Genomic DNA, 20,899 nt, shown 5'->3' on the forward strand with positions numbered 1-20,899 from the left:
GAAATTGACCGGGGAAAACTAATTTTATTTGTTTTGAGACATCGTTTTTGTCAAAACTTCTAATAACAGATTTTTTTGCAATAAGATGAAAAAATAACGGTAAGAGGTTGGGGTATGAGATTTATGGGTTTCTAGACCGTATTGTGCCGCAGTCCATGCATTTTTCACACCTCAGGTAAGTTTGGGTCATTCACACTTTTTGCTTCCATCAGTATTGTCAGGATTTGACAGCAATGGTTATATATTAAACGCAAAAGACCCAGACGAGAGATGGCATTGTCAGCGTTCCTTTCTTTAGTCCTCGATATTTTGCACGCACGTTTGTCTCATTTCCGCGATACCGAGGCAATTCCCCAATTCCACGTGTATATTTTTAGTCCTTCAAAGTACGCAGTTGGGCAGAAACGTGTCGCAACCTCCCATCTTTTAGTTACATTACAACACCTCATAATTCGATCAAATTTTAAATTTTTGCTTTTTTCCCATGCAAATATCCCGGGAGATATACTTGTCGTTTCGATTTACAACCAACGCATTCATGGGTATCCTGTGGTTCTGTGGCCCCGATGTGGTCCCCCATTGGGCAAGCGGACAGCGGAGACTACAAAAAATATATGCGTGGTGGTTTGAACACAGAAAATGGCGGAAGATTTGATCTGGTAAAAGTTTTCCTCGTAAACTAGTATTTAAGGAGTTTTTTGACCGACTGAAGGCACAGAAATGAAGAAATCGAAGTCGCAGTCCAAGAGAAAAACTTATATTCCAGATGGTCAATTAATTAATGAAGTACAAAGTGTGTTGCGGGGACGGATATTTCATGGTGATGTTCCGCAGGATCTTCATGGTCTGGAAGAGCAAAAGAGGTTAGTGCAGGGTATACCTGCTAACTCTCACGCCTTAGACGTGAGTTCACGCTTACAGACCAATTTCTCACGTCTGGTTGAAAAATGCGAGCTATTGCAGCCTTAAGGTGGCTCAATAATACCAATTCTTCAGTTTTCGCTAGTAGTGATATATATTTGTCTTGATGTTCTGTTTCTTTCAGCCCTGTGAAAATATCTGGGTTCAAACATAGGTTCGAGTACCCATGTCCTTATGCTTTTCTAAAAACACTGTAACAACTGGTAAACCCCGTTTGATGATACATCTGTTGATTCCTTAACTCCACGGGTTTGTCTGAATTTTGCGCGGTAACATTTCGCTATTTTTGTGTTAAGAAGGAGAAACTCCAAAGTATCTCCTCGTAAAATCAAAACAAATTCTGTACATCATTTGGCCAATTTCTACAATTTTCGTTTTTTCATTTATTGCAGTTGTCCATATATAATTCTCCCTAAGATTTTTGGGAGTACAAATACCAGCTAAATCCTAGCATTGAGCCAATTTTCACTAGAGTGCATTGGATGCAAGATGATAAATAGCCAACAATGCGTACTGGCTATAATCATCTTGTATCCGACAAGCGCAAGTGGAATAATTGTTTTATCAAAAATAACCACAAAAATTTGCTTAATCTTGCTGATTTAGTGAAATTTTCTTTTCCCCCTGACGCGTACCCTTAGCACATTTGTGGGGCATGATATAATGGCTCATATACCATGGTGGCTAAACCAATCAAAACTTGAACTGCATTATCCAATGGATAAGTTTTTATTAATAATAATTATAATAATAATAATAATAATAATAATAATAGCCTATTTTACAGTTGGTGTGCTTAGTGACCTGGCCTTGGATTAGAAGCGAGGCTGGGGGTGACCTTGTTTTGATACAAACCTCACTGCTTTTCATATGAATATCATGCTGTTCTTATGCTAACTAGTTTACATTTACATATGAAAAACAGTGAGGTTTGTATCAAAACTTAGGTCACCCCCAGCCTCGCTTCCAATCCAAGGCCAGGCCACTAAGCGCTCTACTGTAAAATGGCCTATTAGGGGTATCATACAAACATCCTGATTAGCAAAGTACTTTATTTGTTGTTAGGGAACTGCTGGATCTTATCAAAAGGTGCGCCCAATTTGGAGAAAGTAATTCTGTCTTAGTGATTGGTCCAAGAGGCAGTGGCAAGTCACTGGTATGTTTTTACATCGTAGTCAATTTATCAGACTTCCAAGTGATTGTTGTCACTCGTGGGGTTGTTAGTAAAGCTTCCTTGTATTGGCAAATACATCTGGTTGCCTGGTGATGTTCGAGACAAACATACCCTGAAGAAGAAAGGCCATGCCTTTCGAAATATAGGAAAATATACTTCCCTAACCCGTGAAATCAGCCTTTTTAGATTATTTGTTTTACAATTTTTTTGCTGATTAGATCCTTCACTAAAGGATCCAGTACTTTTATTTTGTCGTGGTGGCCCTTACAAACACAGTTAATTACTGTTTTTTACTGAACTGTGAAGTAGGTTTGGAAATGTGATCTTAATTATCATAAAATATGGTGAACTTCTGCTTTGAATTTCTCCAAGAATAAGTTATTATTAATGGTTTGAGAAGCTATATCAAACGAAAGAGTGTTTCATCCAATTTCCAAACGCCTCAAAGGTGGTTTAACGAACTTGGCTGCCCCTTGTTTTTTTAAACTACTTCTTGGTGCTTGGAAATAGGATGAAACACTCTTCCAAAAAAAAAAAAACCTCATGGTGGATTGAATTCACCAAGCAAAGCAAATGAATGTGATCTATTGATGCCATTGAGCTGAAGATCAGTGATTTCAATTTCCACATTTTCAGTCATTTTTTCTGTTAGCTTGTGAAAACCATTCTTGAAGATTTATATAAAACAAAAGGAGTCAAGCAAAACACGCTGGAAGTTCATTTGAATGGTAAGATGATGCCAGAGCATTTTTTATTTTCATATTGTTCTAAAGATCTGATGTTGTTTCCTCAGTAAAAAATAAAACTTGCTTTCCATGTGTCAATGAACTGTTGGAAAAACCTTAATGCTGAGGGTAATACCTTCATACCATGGAGGGGAGGGGGGGGGGAGGGGAGGCAGTAATAATTATTCTCTTGGTCACTTCATGCTGGAAATCCTGTCAGCATACCATCCAGGGGGAGAAGTCCAATAGGATACTCAACATGAAGTGATAAGGAATACTATTACTCCATCTGGAGGTGATGCTAGTCCAATTCAGGACACAAGGATGAAGTGACTAGGAGTATTAGGAAGGAGTGCTAGTTCATCACAGGATACCCAGCCTGAAGTGACTTGGAATATTACTACTCCCCCACAATGGATTACAGTCCATCACAGGATACTTCTCCTGGATGGGATTCCAGTCCCAGCATGAAGTGACTAGTATTTTTGCTACTCTCCCTGGATGGGATTCCAGTCCATTACAGTATATAAGTCACTTCATGTTGGGTATCCTGTGATGGACTACCATCCTTCCAGGAGGAAGTAGTAACATATGCTAATTGCTTCATGTTGGGTATCCTGTGATAGGCTAGCATCCATCCAGAGGGGAGTAGTAATACTCCAAGTCACTTCATGCTGGGTATCCTGTGATGAACCAGCATCCCATCCAGGTAGGAGTAGCAATACTCCTAGTCACTTCATACTGGGCATCCTGTGATGGACTAGCATCCCATCCAGGGAAGAGTAGTAATACTCTTAGTCACTTCATGCTGAGTATCCTGTGATGGACTAGCATCCCATCCAGGGGAGAGTAGTAATACTCCTAGTCACTTCATGCTGGGTATCCTGTGATGGACTACCATCCCATCCAGGAGCAAGTAGTAATATGTGCTAATTGCTTCATGTTACAAAAATTAGGTTTAGCTCTGGTCATGATTATCTCAAGATGTTCTTAATATTCTATTCTCGTCATCTTTATAGACTCTTACGTTCTTGGAAGTTGAAAATGACGTGAACATACTGACTTAAATTGATTGATAGGTCTGGTACAAACAGATGACAGATCTGCCCTGCTACAAATAACAAGACAACTGCAACTAGAAAACACTGTAGGAGACAAAGTTTTTGTAAGTTAAATCATTCAATTTTAATTAGCACTTTCTGGTAGCTATAAAAAAAATTGTATTTATTTTTATGATATGACACATTCACTGATTAACGCTAGATTTTCCCAAGTTAGCGCCCCTGAAATGCTTCACTCTTAAATTATATATTGTATATTTTTAAGGACGGTGCCTTCCAATTCAGAGGTATTTTTGCACAGTTTTCACGGTTTATGACTATGCATTGCAGGAAAAGCAGATCTTAGCAAGGGCTATTGGAAACCAAAACCAAAATTGGAGGTAACCATGCACTTTTCATCTAGCTAAAATTTTTAAGCAACAATAATTCTTCTCAAAAGCATTAAAATACAAAACAATGACATGGAATTTTTTCCCACATTGAAGCTTAATTATCTCTGAGAAATGCATGGTTACCCCTAATTTTCTTTTCAGATTCCAATAATCCCTGCCAATTTCCGCTTTTCCTGCATAGTTATAAACCACGCAAAATATCTTTGTTCGCCGGCACCACCGTTAACCCTTTAAGCCCTAACAGCAATCAGCATCAAATTTCTCCTTGTAATATCATTCAATGCCTATTTTAACCTCTGAAGCCATGAGAATTAAGGATATGATCACCCAAAGTGAATTTTATTGATGTTTTAATAACTTCTCCCCAGTACTTTTATAAGAAAAGTATGGGAACAAGATAGGAGAATTTGTTCTTTGATATTAGGGATTAAAGGGTTAAGAAACCCAAGTTTCTCAGACAGACCATCCTGAGATGTATAATATTAAATTTCATAGATACAGTGAAACCTCTCCTTACGGACACCTCTTTAGTACAGACACCTCTCTATTACAGACAGTTCACTTGGTCCCTGAGAGACCGAAATCCATATAAAGCCTACCTCTCTAAAACGGACACCTCTACAATGTGGACACTCATCCCTGTCCCCTTAGTGTCCGTAATAAAGAGGTTCGACTGTACAAAGGTATATCTTTTCTATTATTATTTTCAGGGCTCCTTTGCTGAAAACCTTGTCTTTTTACTTGATGCACTTAAGAGCGGTAGGTAAATTCAGAGACGTTTTTGAAGACAGTGTCATTATTTTGCACAACTTGTTTTTCCAATAGAATTTCATACAACACAAGTTGCAAAATTATTGCAGCAGGGGAAAAATGCTGACATTGTACTGCTATAGTATGTTACACATGGCAATATATCTTTGCTACTTGGGTCACAAATCTGTTGCAAAATGGGTTTACTAGAATGTTTCCAAGTTGCACACTCACTTGATAGCAGTTCAAGCATTGCTGCCCTTGGTCTTCGTCATCCAGAAAATCAGGAAAATTAAGTCCATTTTCCAGCATGTTTGTAATTTATTGTCAGTAATTATTTCTTTCCATTATGTTCTCGTACTCGTCTTGTCCCGCCTCGACTAGCTTTGTGGTGATTTGCAGGACAAGCAACTTATATCATCAAAATTTGTAAATAAATTGTTGTTGTTGTTGTTGTTGTTAAACATACCCAGGGTTATAAAATATTATTTTTCGCATTCAAAAAAAAAAGAACAGTAATGTGCAAGCTTAAATTCTACTTGTTGTATTTACAGGTGGCCAGGAAAGCCAGTCAGTCCTGTTTATCTTAGACGAGTTTGACTTGTTTGCAAATCACAAGAACCAGTCATTATTATACAATCTATTTGATGTGTCACAGTCAGCCCAAACCCCCATTTGTGTAATAGGACTCACTTGCAGACTGGTAAGTCTGTGGTTCTGGCATAGTACATTTTGACCTCTGCTTCTACATTTTTTGCCATTTAGAAATTAAAAAAATGGAGTTTGGGATTAACATTGGATTTTATTCCTGTTTTTGTCTTAAGGATGTTGTGGAACTTCTTGAGAAGAGAGTGAAGTCAAGGTTCTCTCATCGGCAAATTCATCTGTTCAACTCAGAGGCTTTTGATGATTACTTGGAAATAGTTAGGTATCAAGTACAGATTATTTTATCTTTATAAAGAGACAAACAGTATGGAAAGATGTATAGATATACTTGATCATATTTTTAAGAACCAGTTGTCATTTTTCTAGCCTATCTGTTGCACACTAGTTTAAAACCATAATTATATAAGATTATCTCTGGTTACATGAGGTAAAGGCATACTTTCCCCAGGGGAAGCATTTGTATAGCTGGTGCTAAACCTGATTTCTGCAGCAAAATGAAGCTTATAGGCATATTCTTCATCACATTTTGAAACATTTCCAAAACAGGTCACAGGTCAGTGACAACAAATTATTAATTTTTATTTTTTATTTGCATGCAATAAAATTTGGAGCAACATTTCTCATACATGTACACATCAAAGGCACAAACATAAAGTGTTCTCTAAAGCCAGCGACACACTTGGCGATTTTATGTGCCGATCGCAGCGATTGGCGAAAATTGCCAGGTGTGTCCAGTGTAGCAATTGCGATTTTCACTGATCACTACGATCGGCGTATAAAATCGCTGATATATGGCATGTCAGATGTCGTCAATTAAATTTCCCAGTATTCAGCAAGTGTGCCTGTTGTTGTGATTTTCTATGCTCATCACTGCGAATAGGTAGTAAAGTCAACTCATCAGGTTGGGCCACATCGCTGCGATTGGCGAAAAAAAATCGCCAAGTGTGTCAGTACTAATGGGGGTTGAAAATCGATCGGCGTATAAAATCACCAGGTGTGTTGCCGGCTTAAGACAACAGGTCCCACTTGTCAAATCAGGGGATAAAATCAACCTCTGCCTTGAGGACACCTCGCTCTTACAGACAACCTGTTATTATGGACAGTAATTCTTACTAGTTAGTTGAAGAAAAATTTGCTGAAAATATTTCCCACTATTACAGACACTGAATCATGGTCCCGAAGGCATCCGTTATAATGGGACTTCTCAGACTGTAACATTCAATGGATACGTTGCTGTAAAGCAAATAAAATGAATTTCAATTTTTAAATGAATTTTCATCTGATGTATAGTCACTGGCATTTATCTCCTGGATAAAGTCATGTGCTCTTTGGACAAGTGGGACCAACAATTTAATGGAACAGTTTAAATGTGGAGTAACCTTTTTACTTTTTTCATGTTTAAGGTCTATCTTAACCTTACCATCAAACTTCAAAGATAGACAGTTTGTCCAAGCCTGGAGTTCCCGCACAACGGTAAAATTTTAAAATAATTTTTGTTGGGGGTTACTGAGTAATATTATTGTTCAAGGGTTTTATGTGATGATACCAGCACAGTGGCTGATTTGTTTTTCATTTTTGCACAGAATTGTATATTCTTGCCATACAAACTGGATTTTGTATATATTCAAGTACTATAAATATGTGTATTTACATTGCCTGGGTTGTCGTTAGGCTTTGAAAAGCCTAGGACCACAGGGAGGTTAGTCCTAATTTCAAAAACCCATATACATGTACTTACCAGAAAATTCCTTGAAGTTTTAAGGTTTTGATTTATGTGAAACAAATTCCAAATGGTAAAAACAGTGTCAATAAGAGCAAATTGAACTTTTTCAACAAAACCGTTGATTATGATTCCCCTTCATAATGCTTAAATTTTTGTTTTGTGTCTGTAGGAGTTATTAGAAGACAGCACATCACAAGCAGTTTTCAAAAGGCAATACAGCATAACAAAAGATGTTAGAAGCTTGCACCGTTTGCTTGTGAGTTACACACCATGTGTATTTTTTGCCTCATTTGCACCCTTAGATCATGGAGGAAAGAAAGCAATCTAGACTTAACAGGACTGCTTATTTGAACAAAGTTTAGACAGAATGCCATGAACAAGAAACAGCTTGATGAAAGTGGAGGAAAATTTAGTGAAGACTAAAACTGCTCGGGTACAACTTTTCAATTATTGTGAAATATAATTCAACTTCTATGCTTTTCATAGGCCATTCCAGTTTGCAGCCTTTCTCCAGACCATCCATTTATAGAACCCAAGGACTTGGCTGAGGCACAGTCGAAGCTAGGCGTGGACTGCAAGGCAGCCATGTTATGTGGTATGTGGTGTTTGATGCACTTTGCCAAGAGAAAAAAAAAAACAGAATTCTTTGGGGTTTTTTTTTTGTACAACCTGAAGTCTGGCTTGTAGGTTTTGTTGATAAAGCTAATTTCTTTCCTCACAGATGATCTTATCCCTCTAGTGTGTACGTTAACGTAACAGTCTATTTTTGAGCGGGGAGGGGGAGTGGTCAGGTGGCTTTCTCCTCCATAGGGGTCTCTTTCATGCTCAAGCACAGACAAATACCGGTAAGACTGCTTTAGTGGGGACTGGAAAGAGTAAAAAAGTGAGGAGTGCAGGAAACCCTGGGAAAAGTCTTCCCATCCTTTCCCCAGGGCTGTCATTAAGAGGCGGGGGCCGGGGATATTCCCCGGTTACTAAGAACGTGGCTCCCGGCTATTTTCATAGGAAAATAGAAGAAAAATAGAACCAAAAGAAAATATTAGCTGTTTGATTCCCCGCCTACTTGTTGTATTTATCCAGCAACTTGAAATCTTAGTGACAGCCCTGTTCCCATGCTACTAGTTTTTTCCCCATTTCCAAGTTTTCACTTTTTACTTTTCTGAAGGAGCCTCTTCAAAGGAGGGGAAGAGGGAGAGGGCTTTTCTTCTGACATTCACCTCTCCTGTCACCCCCACCCCCTGCTATAATACTATTGCCTGGTTAGCTCAGTTGGTAAGGAGCCAGATTGCTGAGTGGGTCGTCCCACATTTGCATCTTAATCAGACCAACACACAGGAACTCGTGTGAGGATAATGGCAAGAGAAAGGGAGGCGGTCCCAGTTATGACTCAGTCTTGCTTATTTGCATACCTACAGTACATTAAATGCAGGTTACGTGGGCACTTGGGGTCAGTTCTCTAACAGATGGATAGCAGTTTTCATAAGCACCATTATCATATGGCCCAACTTGTCCATGATTTAAAGAAGCATTCTGATGCCTGAGTGGTCCAAATTCTGCTATAATTATTTCCAGACTGTAGACAGATAACAGGGTCGTCAAAGTAACATAATGCTTCTCCCCTAAATTTAAAGGCATTAATGTGTGATGACCCAAGTTGTTGCTGTCTAGGAGACTACTAGCTGCAACATAACAATGTACAGCTCACTAATTTATTTCACTAACGGCAAATTTTGAAAAAATGTTGAAATAAAGCCAGTTTTGCCCAAAAGAGAACATTTTCCGGGAAAACATGTTACAATGGCACAGAAAATGTTATTTTCCATTGTAACTGGTGCACCCCAATAGAGATATTCTGGTTATCACTAACTTGTGAAGAAGGAGCTTCACTGACTTTTTCCAAACACTTACCTTACACTATTTTTTCAAACATTAATTTTATTACTTGACATGCGGACATTTGATCTCGCTTTTTTTTACCATAAATTCCATTTATAACATGTACCGTTTACCATGGTACAGGTGTTAAACTTCCAAACTGCTCAACTGCAATCAACTTTTATTAATTAATCTGCTTCACTTATTGCTTAACTATATAGCACTTAACTTTCACTTTTCTAACTTTGCTGTATTTTGTACATGATAGGTATATCAGTGTTAGAATTATGCCTGATCATTGCCATGAAGCATCTGACTACATTACATGAAGGAGAGCCTTTCAATTTTGAGATGGTTTATAAAGGTATCATTTATTATAATTAATTTTGGGTTTGGTACTATAGAAGGGAAAGCCATTTTGGTGGAACTCCAGTAGCATTTAGGAAAAGAATGTTTACAACACAACAAAGCAAAACTTTGTTAAGTAAAAAATACCAGTAGGACTGTTATTAAGCTTTGGAGATGCTGACTCCACAAGGAAACTTAAGCTGGTCTTAAACAAGAATCTCCTGTTCTTGTTTTCTTTCAGTCATAATAAAATAAATAGATAAAAAAATAGATTGCCTTTGTTAACGAGGGTGACACTTAAGAGTCCATTACAACTGACAACCCTATGGCCCTCAGATTGGATCAAATTGGAATTTGGAAATGTTGGTTTTTGAGGAGAGGGGAAAACCACAATACGTGGAGAAAAACCTCTTGGAGCAAGGTCATGAACAACCAACAACAAACTCAACCCAACTACAATACAATGGAATCGAACCCAAGCCACTTTGGTGAGAGGAGAGTGCTCTCTTCGCTGTGCCATCTTTTCTCCCCAGATGTCTTCACTGTTGTTAATGCTGGCCATAAAAGCCAGCTGAATATGACTACTTATGATAACCCTGCGCAAGTGGTCTTATATTGCCAACTATTAAATAATTCAAAACAGCTGTCCAAGACTGGAAAAAAGAAAGTTATGTTGAGCGACTGCACACTGCAGTGTCAAATAATGTAATCAAAGGGACCCTATAAGTATGCTTTATTATGCCTAATACAACCAATTTAGGCTTAATCTGGTTTGACAATGTACAGTTTGTAAATGTCACACAACACTAGTTTGATTTCTAGGCTCAAAATACTTTAGGGAATGTGCCAATGTGCTCTAACATTTTCCAGGGCCATTAATACAATTTACTGTGAAAATAATCACAATCATGAAGATTGTGAATGGACAAACAACATGTAAACTGTGTTTCGTTTGGTAGTCCTCTCCATCTAGCCCTCAGAATATTCCAGCCCAGGTCTGCCATGGTGCATGCTCTTTTTCATTCCAAACAATCTGAACGTTCGGAACAAGCTAACTTTTGACCTTGTTTTGCAGAATATCAAAACTTTTCCCAAAAGAAAGGCCACACAGTGCAGTCTTTTGAAAAACCTGTCGTTTTAAAGGTAATTAAGTACATGAACCTTAAAAATATTAACAATAAGTGTATTATCGTTTGTCTCACGATGTAGTCACTTTGAGATCTATGTAAATCGCGATGTTTTGACTGCTAACTGCTAGTCTTCATCAGGCGATGAGCTTGACTGGTTACGCAGCACCATTGTTTCCTATTCATCTCTTTTTTTTTAAATAAAGTGAAAATTAAGTATTAAATTAAATTAAGTAAATTAAGTAAAATAAAGTGAATTCTTTCTTTCTTTCTTTCTTTCTTTCTTTCATATATGAACCTCAAGTCTGTTTAAATCAAGTGTTTCATTGATATTGATATGTATAGTGGCTGAAGGATGGTGTACTCCCCTCCTGTCACCTCCTCCCCTTTTGGGATTCATTGATTCACTATTGTGTTCTTCTTTTTTCAGGCCTTTGAACACCTGACGGCATTAGAATTTGTGAAGTCAACAGACAGCCTGGCCAAAAATACGCCAAAAGAATACAAACTTGTTACCTTGTTAGTGGATCCCACACAAATAAATGACGCAGTTCAGAGATATCCTGAGTGCCCTACAGAAGTCAAGCAGTGGGCGATGAATGCCGTTCTAGATTAAGTTATTAAAAAAATGTATACACATGTATGTCTCAGTGGTTTGATTATTAAGTACGACTGTTTGGTTTATCAACAGAGTTGATAACTAAAGGTAAATTGGCCACTGTAAAGAGATTTGAGTGCTAACGTTTTCAGTGTTAGCCCTTTGTCAGAGCAAATCCGTCAGAGTTCGCTCCAACGAAGGGCTAACGCTCGAAACGTCAGCACTCAAATCTCTTTACTGTGAGGATTTGCTCTGACAAAGGACTAACGCTCAAAACGTCAGCACTCGAATTGGTGGCCAATTTACCTTTAGCTATCAACTCTGTTGTTAAATCAAACATTCATTTCTACTCCCCACCAACGCAGCTCCACAGTTACTTTAGAAACAAACCCCCTTATTGATTATTAAGTTCCTACTGACAAGGAGCAGGTTTTGATTTGAACTCAAGTTAAAGTAGCTGCCAGCTATTTTGTTTTGATTTCCACCCAGGCTCCCACTGTTTTGGCTAGGTCTCACACCAATTTCAAATTGAAACCACTTATGTCCTGTCTCCACCATGTAAAGAACATTGCTATTTAAATGGAAGCTCTTCTGGGGGAGGGGGTACTCAATAAAGTTTCATGTGAGGAGGTTCCACCCATCCACCCCACCCCATTACCCAATTTCACATACCAACTTTTACCAAAATGACACCCCCTTACCATTACATATAAGTGTTCTCCAAACCCTGACACCATTTCAGACCAAAATATGTAATTATCCAGTACCCTTTTACATACCAACTTTTTCCAAAATGACACCCCTTTCCCATTACATATAAATATTCTCTAAACCCTGACCTATTTCAGACTAAAGTGCATGTTCAATTTTCCAGTGTCCTTTATCAGACCTGGCCTCTAAAATTCAGACCCATTGTGAGGCCTGGTTTCTAGAATCCAACCATACCCTTTGTAATTTGGCACCTCACACACCACACATATAGCTTATATAGGGGAGTACCCTTGGATTCCCTCCGCTTTCACCAGGCCTGTGAGTCCCCAGCGTACACAAAGTTCTGGATCCACCACTTTGCACAAGGTAAGAAGTGACAAATGAAACCATGATTTAATACCAATGGGCTCCAAAGGTCGCTGATAATAATTTATTGTATAGAACAAGCTAAATAGGGTCTCCTAGCCCAAACCACATACTAAAAAGCTATTGCAGGCCTAGGGCGTGCTAACCTCCTGGTTATATACCAGTACAACAGTGACCTGTGGAAAGTAATCTGTAAGAGACCTGTCCCTCCAAACAGAATACATGCATTTTGTTTGAAAAAAAAAAGAGCCAAAAAAATAATAATAACTTACTACACCCTGAAATAATACTTGCTAGAATCTCACTACCTGAAAAATACTGGGTAAACATTTTAACCAGCCACCCCGAACTACCCACCCCCTCCCCCTCCAGCACCCGTCCCCCGAAAGAAAAAAATTCCAAGAGAAGAGGTTCCCGGTTTACCCAGGGTTCATTTTTGTTCTACTCCAGCTAGAAGAACCTGATTGTTATTAACACCGAAAAGCAAGAAGAAATTTGAAAAAAGTTAGATTTTTTGGGTTTATGACTTGTATAAAAGTCGACCCTTGTTTTCGAGTACTTTCTATTTTTCCCTTAGGTCAACCCTCGGGTGACGTTTTTGTACGTGTACTCGTAGTGTGCACGTGCAATGAAAACGTTCATCAGCTAAAACAACAGGGCAAAAAATGTTGGGCAAATGTCTTCCTAACTTTGACAGGGTTGTTTGAGATATTTCTGAAAAATTAATAATATACACTTGAAATTAAATAATAAGCTTAATTTAAATTAGGTTTCGTCGCTTCGATGAAGTGTGGACCCTGGTGCGAAATTTCGCCGTAAGATTACGTATAAGGTGTGAGAGATAAACCAGTAAAGCTCTTCAGGAAAACGTTTAAATCTTAAGAACACTTCACATGTTGGCAAATTTCTGTGAATTTCTTGCCCGAGAAGCAAATAAAAGTATCAACTGCAAAGTTTGGAGAACTTCTCCTACTGCCGCCATCTTATTGTGATTGGGAATAATAGCTGACCGAATTGAACATTGCTCCAGGGCTCAATCACAGATTCAGCCAATGAAAAGCGAGATACATCGACACGAGAGCCAATCAAGTCGTAGCGCGGGAAACACCAACCAATCACCGGTGTAACAAACAAGCGGGAACTTGGCGAACTGTTTGCTGTAGATGAAAGAAAATATATGAGCTTGAATTTTAGAGCCTTTTATGTGACGGAGATTTAGCGAGGAAATTCGCAATTTTCCTCGCTGCCGCATGGATGCTTTTCTAAGGCTCGAGAAAATTGGAGAAGGAACGTATGGAGTTGTGTATAAAGCAAAGGATAAAGAGACGGGACGAACGGTTGCGCTGAAAAAGATTCGCCTAGATACGTGAGTGATATCTGTACTAAACTATAAACCGAGTGAGCGCAAATGTCTTTTTCTTGCGTATGAAGCATGCTAAAGTGTGCATTCTGTGGGAAAATTAACAAAGAATTAACAGGGAAAATGGAAATTATTTTGACTATTGGTTGCACGAAAAACAAGTGTTGAGAAGACCGCGGAGAGAGAACAGAGAAACTTGCTTTGTTGGTGTAAGCTTATAACTTCAATAATTTTAATACTTTAGCTTGTTTGTTCGCATGTTGAGGTTGAGTAAAGCTTGCGTTCTTTTCTATCTTCCAGGGAATCTGATGGAGTTCCAAGTACAGCGATAAGAGAAATTTCTTTACTGAAAGAACTAAACCACCCTAACGTGGTTAGGTAAGCTTACAATGGTACACATAATTTGATGCACAAACACGCTATATGAGGTTTAATGGCTTCCTACACCACGAACCGGTTTCAATTAATTACGACATAAATCAACATCTTGCCCTTCTGACTTGCCCCGTGCACTTTTCCAAAGCACTGAAATAAAAACTTTTCTTGTTAAGTGGTGAATAAACAGCTATCATAGTTTTTGAGCAACTTGACCTTCGGAAGGCAGTGAATTGATATGCGAAGCAGAATTTGATATGAGCTGAAGCTAAGCTTTAAGAACAGAAGCTTTGGGTCAATGTTGAAGCTATACTTTTCTGAGCCTGAATATGCCTCATAGCCAAACAACAGCCGTAATTCCTAGTGCTATGAATTTAGTAGTGAATTCTAACTAAATTTCGATAGATGCTTTCGGGGCGCTAGCTAATTAAATTAATGAGCGGGTTGTTCATTTCAATGTTTTCCAACCAGCAAATGTGTTTGTGCATCAAAATTGAAAAAACTAAAACTTCGTCTAAATCTACAGCCAGTGTTATGGAGATAAGGCAAATTTTAATTGGAATATTTGGAAAAATCGGAAGCGACAAATTTCGGGCTGAAATCTGAGCGTTTGTATGGGATATGTTTTTGAGTTCGATGGCCGATTCATGTTGGTTTCTTCCAGCTAAACTGAAATCTGTTATGCTCGATCCAGTGGTAATTTCGCAGGGCACGCGCGACACTTTAAATCAGTTACGAAAAGAGAAGAAATTTATATAATTTGAAGCGAAGTTTCTGTGTTGTAGATGTAATGAGGGACGAACTTCATTATTTATTTCTCTTTTAAATTGCATTGTCACCTATTACTCCCACGTGTTGAGTGAAGTGATAATGATTCATTTGCGGTTATAGAGCGTTCTCTAGCTAGAATAGTACGGGCCAACAGATTGAACCCAAAAATAATACAAAACTTGAAAAGAGCTATGTTTAGAATAAAAATGTTGGTATTCTTAAGTTTCTGGGTGTATTTTTTTATTGACCAAGAGTCCATTGCTATTTTAATTTAGTCATGTTTTAGTCCCAGGTTAGGGTAATTCTGTAGTTTGCAAAGGTTGCACATCATCTGTTGGAGGGGACTACCTTATATGAGCTCTGTAGCTATGTGCTGCCCCAAGGGGTATGGATTTTGAGCTTTTTTAGTCTGAAGATGGGTAGAGATTTTAACCATTTCAGTCTCAAGTCTGAAGACAGGTATGGATTTTAAAGGAAAGGTCTGAAAAGGCAATAGATTTTAAGAGACCAGGTCAGAAAATGTGTATGGATTTTACTGGTGGGGTGTGAAAACAGTCATTGAAAGTCTGAAATAGGATCAGGGTTTGGAGGATGAGGGGGGCGCACTCCCACCAAAAATTCTGAGGAATACCTCTCCTCCCTGCGCATTCCATGTACTATATATCCCTTGGCAAGAAATGCGTGGTTTAAATACACTACCCGGCTGGTTGTAGCCAGGGAGATACTCCTCATAAGTTTTAGCAGGGTTGCATGTACTCCTCAGTTCTCCAAACCTGACCCCAGTTTCAGACCATGATTTGTCATTTGCCACAACCTGCTTCCAGACCTGATGTTTACATTTGTGAAGTAGTAAAGTGTCAGGGGCAACCCAATGACAGTTTTCTCTCAGATCCTTTGAAATGCTATTTTAGGCTATCTGGAGTGCCTTTAAAGCTTTGTAGGTTCATTTTAGGTCGCACTATAATATTTTTATCTGAGTGTTCAGTCATTCTAGGGCAACTTTAGACGTTTCGAAATTACTAGGGCATCTTTGTTATTTCCAGAAAACCTTAGGTCTTATTTCCTTTCTTAAAATCTTAGCTGACCTTTTTTCGGCTCGAAACGACATTTTTATCAATCCAAAAACACTAGGCATTAAGTTTTCCATACCAGGAAACTTCAAAGAGAAAACTCCCTTTAGAAAATTGTAGGGAATTAAGGGCCTTCCGAACAGAAAATTTACCGAAACGATCTGTTGGGTGCGCCCCTGAAGCGTGCTGTATCTTGTCAAACAATATGTTTGGTCAATTTTTGTTGTTGTTGTTGTTTTTGTATTTTTGTTTTTTTACACTTTTGTTCGAAAATAAAGGGGGTTAAACATGTTGATACCCTTTTGAGTTTCCCTTGAAAATTTCAGGCCAGCAAGCAATTAGCCATACCCACTTTCAGACCAAAATGGGGCAGCAAATGGCTATATGCTGGGTTCTTGTATCTAAGGGAATACCCTTCCACCCTGGCACTCTACTCTCTCAACCAGACATACTGGCAAAACTGAAATTGCACTAGTTAGCTCATTAATAGTTAGGATGCTAGTCTCCCAAGTCTAGGACAAGATCAGTGTTCACCCTGGACCAAATCAACACTCTTGAGCTTTAGATCACGGAAGAGCAAGCTGCAGTTAAAGTTTCTATAAAATTTGATTTTGCTTTTACCTATTTTCAGATTGCTAGATGTGGTTCACAGTGACAAAAAGCTGTTCCTTGTATTTGAGTACCTTGATAGAGACCTTAAAAAGTACATGGATTCTGTACCGGCAGGTGGAATTTCATTACCTTTAGTAAAGGTGATTGAAACTTTGAAACTGTTTTAATAGTTTAAGTTTACTACTATTTGAATCATATGCCTCACAACATCATCAATTTAGACTAAGATCATGTGTGGGTGATGAGGTCTACTATCACTGTAGCGCAAATTTTAATGAAAAAGTTTTTCTTTTGTAAAACTTAAGTGATAATAATTATGATTCCATTATGTAGCTTAAATTCATTTTTTATCAAGCTTGCTTAAGATGGCAGCCCTTCTCTTATCTAACCACTTATTTTGTATTTTTGTATGTTAACTGATTTATGCTAATTTTCTTTGCAGAGCTACCTTTACCAGCTGTTAAGTGGCATAGCATTCTGTCACTCCCATCGAATTTTACACAGAGATCTTAAACCTCAGAATCTTCTTATAGACTCAAAGGGGGCTATAAAACTGGCAGATTTTGGATTGGCTAGGGCATTTGGTGTTCCTGTCAGATCGTACACTCATGAAGTTGTTACCCTGTGGTACAGAGCCCCTGAGATTCTCTTAGGATGCCGCTATTATTCAACTCCTGTAGATGTCTGGAGCATTGGCTGTATATTTGCAGAAATGGTTGGTGGCTGATGTTTTTAGAGTAGACTTTGTAGTTTCTTTTCAATTTTTCTTACTATTCACAATTTTCTGTTTACTTTCTCGCAGATTACAAGAAGAGCATTATTTCCAGGAGACTCGGAAATTGACCAACTTTTTCGAATATTCAGGTAAAAACAACATGAGAAAACTACTACTCACAAGGATAATCAACAGTTTGGTTGTGTTGCTGTTAGTAAGTGGTTCTTATCATTTTTCATTTTATGAGCACAAGGCTGAGTGCATATTATTGCAGTATACTCAAAATCATATTACCTTGAAATCCTGCATGTAACCATCTTCCAACATAGATTTTTCAGTGCGATATCTTTACTTTTAGAATACTTGAATGTTGTCTGCAGTATTCCAGAACGTAAAAATTATAAACATTCCAATTTTGCTTTATTCTTGACAGAACACTAGGGACTCCTGATGAAAGATTATGGCCCGGTGTATCTGATCTTCCTGATTATAAAAGTTCTTTCCCAAAGTGGCCAGTACAAAATCTTCTGCAGGTTATTCCTCCACTAAGTCAACCAGGTGCTGACTTACTACAGGTAAGGAGTTGGACACGAAGGTAGTTCTCGACTTGACTTATTTCCGTGTCCCCAAGGGGGGGAATGGGCTGAAAATTCTTCCTCGCCATGCCACATGGTCACGTGTAACCACTGCCGCAAGAGGATTGTTCAGGAGTGTGATATTTGGAGAAATTTAGTGTCATGTTTACGGCAAATGGTACAAATGACCACGTGACCACGTTTCCCTTATATTTGCTTCTTGCTTTTTTCAGTTTCTTAGTAAAATTGAGTAGTTTTGCATTAGCATCAAAGGTCAGAATTATTTTGCACTATTCTTACATACTAATTTTTTCAAGAATACATAAACGTGAATCTTACATTTACTGTTGTTGTTTGCTGTAAACACAATAGCCAGGGGGCAGACATAGTTTGGATGGGGCAAAGATTTCACAGGGGAAATCTGGACTAGTATAGTTTACAAGACAGGCATATAAACTTCTTGTCATGATATCTTTGCCCCATCCCAACTATACACCCCTAGGTCTCCGAGGACGGTTGAACCACTTTTAATAATAATAATAATAATAATAATAATAATAATAATAATAATAATAATAATGATAATAATAATAATAATAATCATTAAGCGCAAATTCAACTAAAGTTTTCAAATGCGCTATACAAATGGTATTAATTAAACAATATTTATAGAATTAAAAAGTAAACTGTAAAGCCACAAAAATTAGATCATAAACATCATGCTAACTAATTCTGTTAAAAATTAAAAATCGTATTAAACTAAAACCTAAACCTGGAAGGGTTTTGTTTACATTGATTGTCTCTCTAGTTGCTCATGAATAAAATCTCTTAAAATAACACAAACATCCCGAAACATTTCGAAACTGCCTTATAAAGGCATCCAAGGTTCACCTGTACAACACCGGATATGCTTCAAATCTTAATTTCTACATACCAAATGCGAGAACAAAATAATTAAGTTTGCCATTGCCAAAATTTGGGAGAAGATTCCCACTGACTTAAAAACCTCAGCTATTTCCAATTCAAGAAACAATACAAAAAGATTCTGTTAAGCATAAAATATTTCTCCATAGCTAGCCATGACACTTAATTCACCTTAGTCTTCAAATTCATGTGCATGCGATGGTTATCTCTAAGGTTATGCTCCTCTAACCACTGCACACTTCTCTCAAAAGGACTATTTATTTCCGCCTTTCTTCTTTATTGTTTTATTACATATAGTTTGTAAATTTAACAAAATATCAAAGTGTAAATAAAAGGGACTGAACTGATTGATTGATTGATTGATTGATTGATTGATTGATTGATTGATTGAGTGATTGATTGATTGATTGATTGAGTGAGTGATTGATTGATTGATTGATCTTCTTTTCACAGCAAATGCTCACATATGAACCAACCAGTCGCATATCTGCGAGGAATGCTCTCAGTCACAGATTCTTCAGTGACGTGAAAAGAAGTATACCAAAGTCATAAAGCGCTATATATCTAGAGAATGAAAAAATATTCCACAAAGGCAATTTTATAACTATATTTGCCTTATACCACTAAACTGCTGTTTCTATAGAATGATTACACATGGTGTTCAAAACACATTTGATAATCATTCCACCATACATCGTCTAATAATAATATTAATGGTATGTTGAGTATAAGTACTGTAGGTTTTGCTTAGTGCTACTTTCTCAGCAGTCATGTTTTTCACTTGGAAGTTGTGCACACAAATGGCACAAATAACACTACTGCATACAAAAAGACATAAAGATCACTTAATTATACATATTTATATATTATGTAACCTTCATACTTTTCTTTATAAGAATGATATTGGGTGAATTTTTATGTCAATTAAAATATCCATCTTTGGGATACTTACACACCTAAAATTAATAATTTCACCGTTACCATCAAATTCAGAAGTACTTTGATGCTGTGTAAATATATCTTTTTTGTATTTTGAGTGTTTCATTGTACTGTAGATACGTGTGATTTCTTATGAAAAAAATTCAAAACCTTTGCATCAATTAATTTAATTAAATTATTCTTGAAAAATGTAGAAAATAAAAATGAATTTTTGAAATTGATATCAGTTGTTTTTGTTTGTTTGTTTGTTTTTGTTTTGTTTTTGTTTTTTTTGGTAGGATAATGATCATTTTGTGTATTTGTTACCGGCGTTATTTACCCTATCAAAAATAAGAACCTATTTTAGAACCTTCATAGCCAGATTTCTCACAAGACATTTATAAATAAGAACCATAGCTGATTGCCTTGAGAAAAAAAGCTTTTCATAGGATATTCCTGTTATACAAACACCTCCATAAAAATGACACTTTGGTCCATCCCCATGATGTCCGAATAATAATATAATGGAGCATGACCCTGGCAGGTTGTTACCATTGTCACTGCTTGAACGTATAGTGTCAAAATTTGAACTTAATACCAAGAAAAACAATCTCTACATTCCTGAGTGTATTAAACTTAAATCTTCTCCTATAAAATATTTCTTTAATGGCGCATTTAGGGGAAAGTTTGGTTTTGAGGGTTGTTGCAAAAGACGGTTGCCTGAATTCTTAGTTTGAAACTTGTTAAAAAATCAATATGCAAATGTTTTCTTATTTATCAATTTGTTACCCCTAATTTTCTCTTTGGATTCTAATAACACTTGCCAATGTCTACTTTTCCCTTATGGCCATAAACTCTGCAAAAATACCTTTGTATTACTAGGCATCATCCTTGAGAAACCTGGGATGTTTACCATTTACACAAACCACCCAGATGGAGATTTTCAGCATAAATATGAAATGATTTAGCTTGTCTTGACAGAAGACGGATAACATGCAAAATGTATGAACATTAGCTGTAAATCCCAAATGCATCATTTTGACCAGAAGCCCATAATTTCAGAAGTGCTCCAAATGGAATGATGCGTACCATTTGATTTTCCAACTGGAATTTCTGGGTTTTCCATGTAAATGGTAAGCATA

At 37.4% G+C, this 20,899-nt stretch overlaps 2 protein-coding genes across 2 annotated transcripts; both read left to right on the forward strand.

The window, feature by feature from the left end:
* The first annotated feature begins 618 nt into the window (after positions 1-618).
* LOC146474217 (origin recognition complex subunit 4-like) lies at positions 619-11,401 on the forward strand. Its single transcript, XM_085117507.1, has 13 exons — positions 619-863; positions 1,987-2,077; positions 2,748-2,823; positions 3,900-3,985; positions 4,984-5,032; positions 5,578-5,726; positions 5,848-5,951; positions 7,093-7,162; positions 7,582-7,668; positions 7,899-8,007; positions 9,556-9,651; positions 10,711-10,778; positions 11,193-11,401. Exons 1-13 carry the CDS (start codon positions 721-723, stop codon positions 11,376-11,378), a joined length of 1,314 nt encoding a protein of 437 aa, XP_084973633.1. The 5' UTR covers positions 619-720; the 3' UTR covers positions 11,379-11,401.
* A 2,018-nt stretch (positions 11,402-13,419) lies between these two features.
* LOC146474218 (cyclin-dependent kinase 2-like) lies at positions 13,420-19,999 on the forward strand. Its single transcript, XM_085117520.1, has 7 exons — positions 13,420-13,803; positions 14,098-14,175; positions 16,645-16,765; positions 17,068-17,340; positions 17,428-17,489; positions 17,774-17,915; positions 19,293-19,999. Exons 1-7 carry the CDS (start codon positions 13,688-13,690, stop codon positions 19,389-19,391), a joined length of 891 nt encoding a protein of 296 aa, XP_084973646.1. The 5' UTR covers positions 13,420-13,687; the 3' UTR covers positions 19,392-19,999.
* Positions 20,000-20,899: the final 900 nt, after the last annotated feature.

The sequence above is a fragment of the Pavona decussata genome, unplaced genomic scaffold (genome assembly GCF_977016875.1).
Source record: "Pavona decussata unplaced genomic scaffold, jaPavDecu1.1 SCAFFOLD_91, whole genome shotgun sequence".
In the NCBI taxonomy this organism is placed as follows: Eukaryota; Metazoa; Cnidaria; class Anthozoa; order Scleractinia; family Agariciidae; genus Pavona; species Pavona decussata.